At 43.5% G+C, this 1,121-nt stretch overlaps 1 gene segment (V, D, J or C); it reads right to left on the reverse strand.

Annotated features, from left to right (window-relative positions):
- Window positions 1-306: 306 nt before the first annotated feature.
- LOC110306641 (immunoglobulin heavy variable 2-5-like) lies at window positions 307-827 on the reverse strand. The segment is given in 2 exon segments: window positions 307-698; window positions 782-827. Coding segments are annotated over 2 exon segments (438 nt in total).
- Window positions 828-1,121: the final 294 nt, after the last annotated feature.

Consider the following 1,121-nt stretch of genomic DNA (forward strand, 5'->3'; position numbering starts at 1 on the left):
GATGCAATTTGAGGGTGCTCATTCAGTAATTCACACCACCCACATATACAGCTGCATACTGAAGGTAAACATTACAATTATTTGAATTTCCTGCTGTGGGATTTGCGGCCTAAGCATGAGGGCAACCATAATTCTCAACCACCTGGTGTAGGCACCAAACATCTTTCATCTTTACAAAACCAAAAACAGACAGACTCATTTATGAACATCTTAAAGGTGACCTAAGTTGAATATCAGGAATAGGAAGCTACTAGCTTGCAGACAGGAAACCACAGAGTTCAACAAGAAAGCTGTGGACATACACTCTTATGATATAATAAGAAAGAACAGAGCTGAGAACCAGACAAAACAACTGTACAGCTGTAAACTGACTCTGTGTCGATGTGTACTCTGAGCACAGTAGTATATGGCAGTATCTGCAGTTTCCACAGTGATGATATTCAGGAATGCTTGGCTGTTGGAAGTGTCTTTGGAGACTGTGAGCCTGCTCTTCAGAGATGGGTTGTAGCGGTTATCATCATCCCACCAAATGGTTGCCAGCCACTCCAGACCCTTCCCTGAGGGCTGACGCATCCAGCTTACACCTATACCAGAAGTGCTCAGTGAAAACCCAGAGAAAGTGCAAGTAAGTCTGGCGGGCTGGGATGGCTGCACTATCCCAGGGCCAGATTCTTTCAGAGTAATCTGGGACAGAACATCTGTGAAGAAAATAAAGCAGATGATAAGGTTAGAATAGAGTGAGGATACAAAAGTTCATTCCTTAGGAATCCCTGACACTCACATATAGGGGCAACCAGCAGCAGGAATGAAGACATAAGCCTGTCCATGGCTGTACACCTGTGAGTAGCCAGGCTCACCATTGACTTTTTAACCTAAGGTTGGGTGGAGCCAGGAATGATTTGCATTTCCTCATCAAGTGCTCACTCTGATGATATACTTAAGTTTTAGGACTCAAGAGGAACGAATTTGTGACATGAAGCACAGGAGCCCACAAAGGAGCTCACTTCTGATCCCAATAAAGAGTAGCTAAATGAATACCAGAGTCCTCAGAATGAAACACTTCAGATGAATGCTGTATAGTAGGAGCAAGTTTGAGACATACTCTCAGTCTAAAATGAAGT

Source organism: Mus caroli, unplaced genomic scaffold, assembly GCF_978045245.1.
Source record: "Mus caroli unplaced genomic scaffold, Mus_caroli_1 scaffold_14, whole genome shotgun sequence".
NCBI lineage: Eukaryota > Metazoa > Chordata > Mammalia > Rodentia > Muridae > Mus > Mus caroli.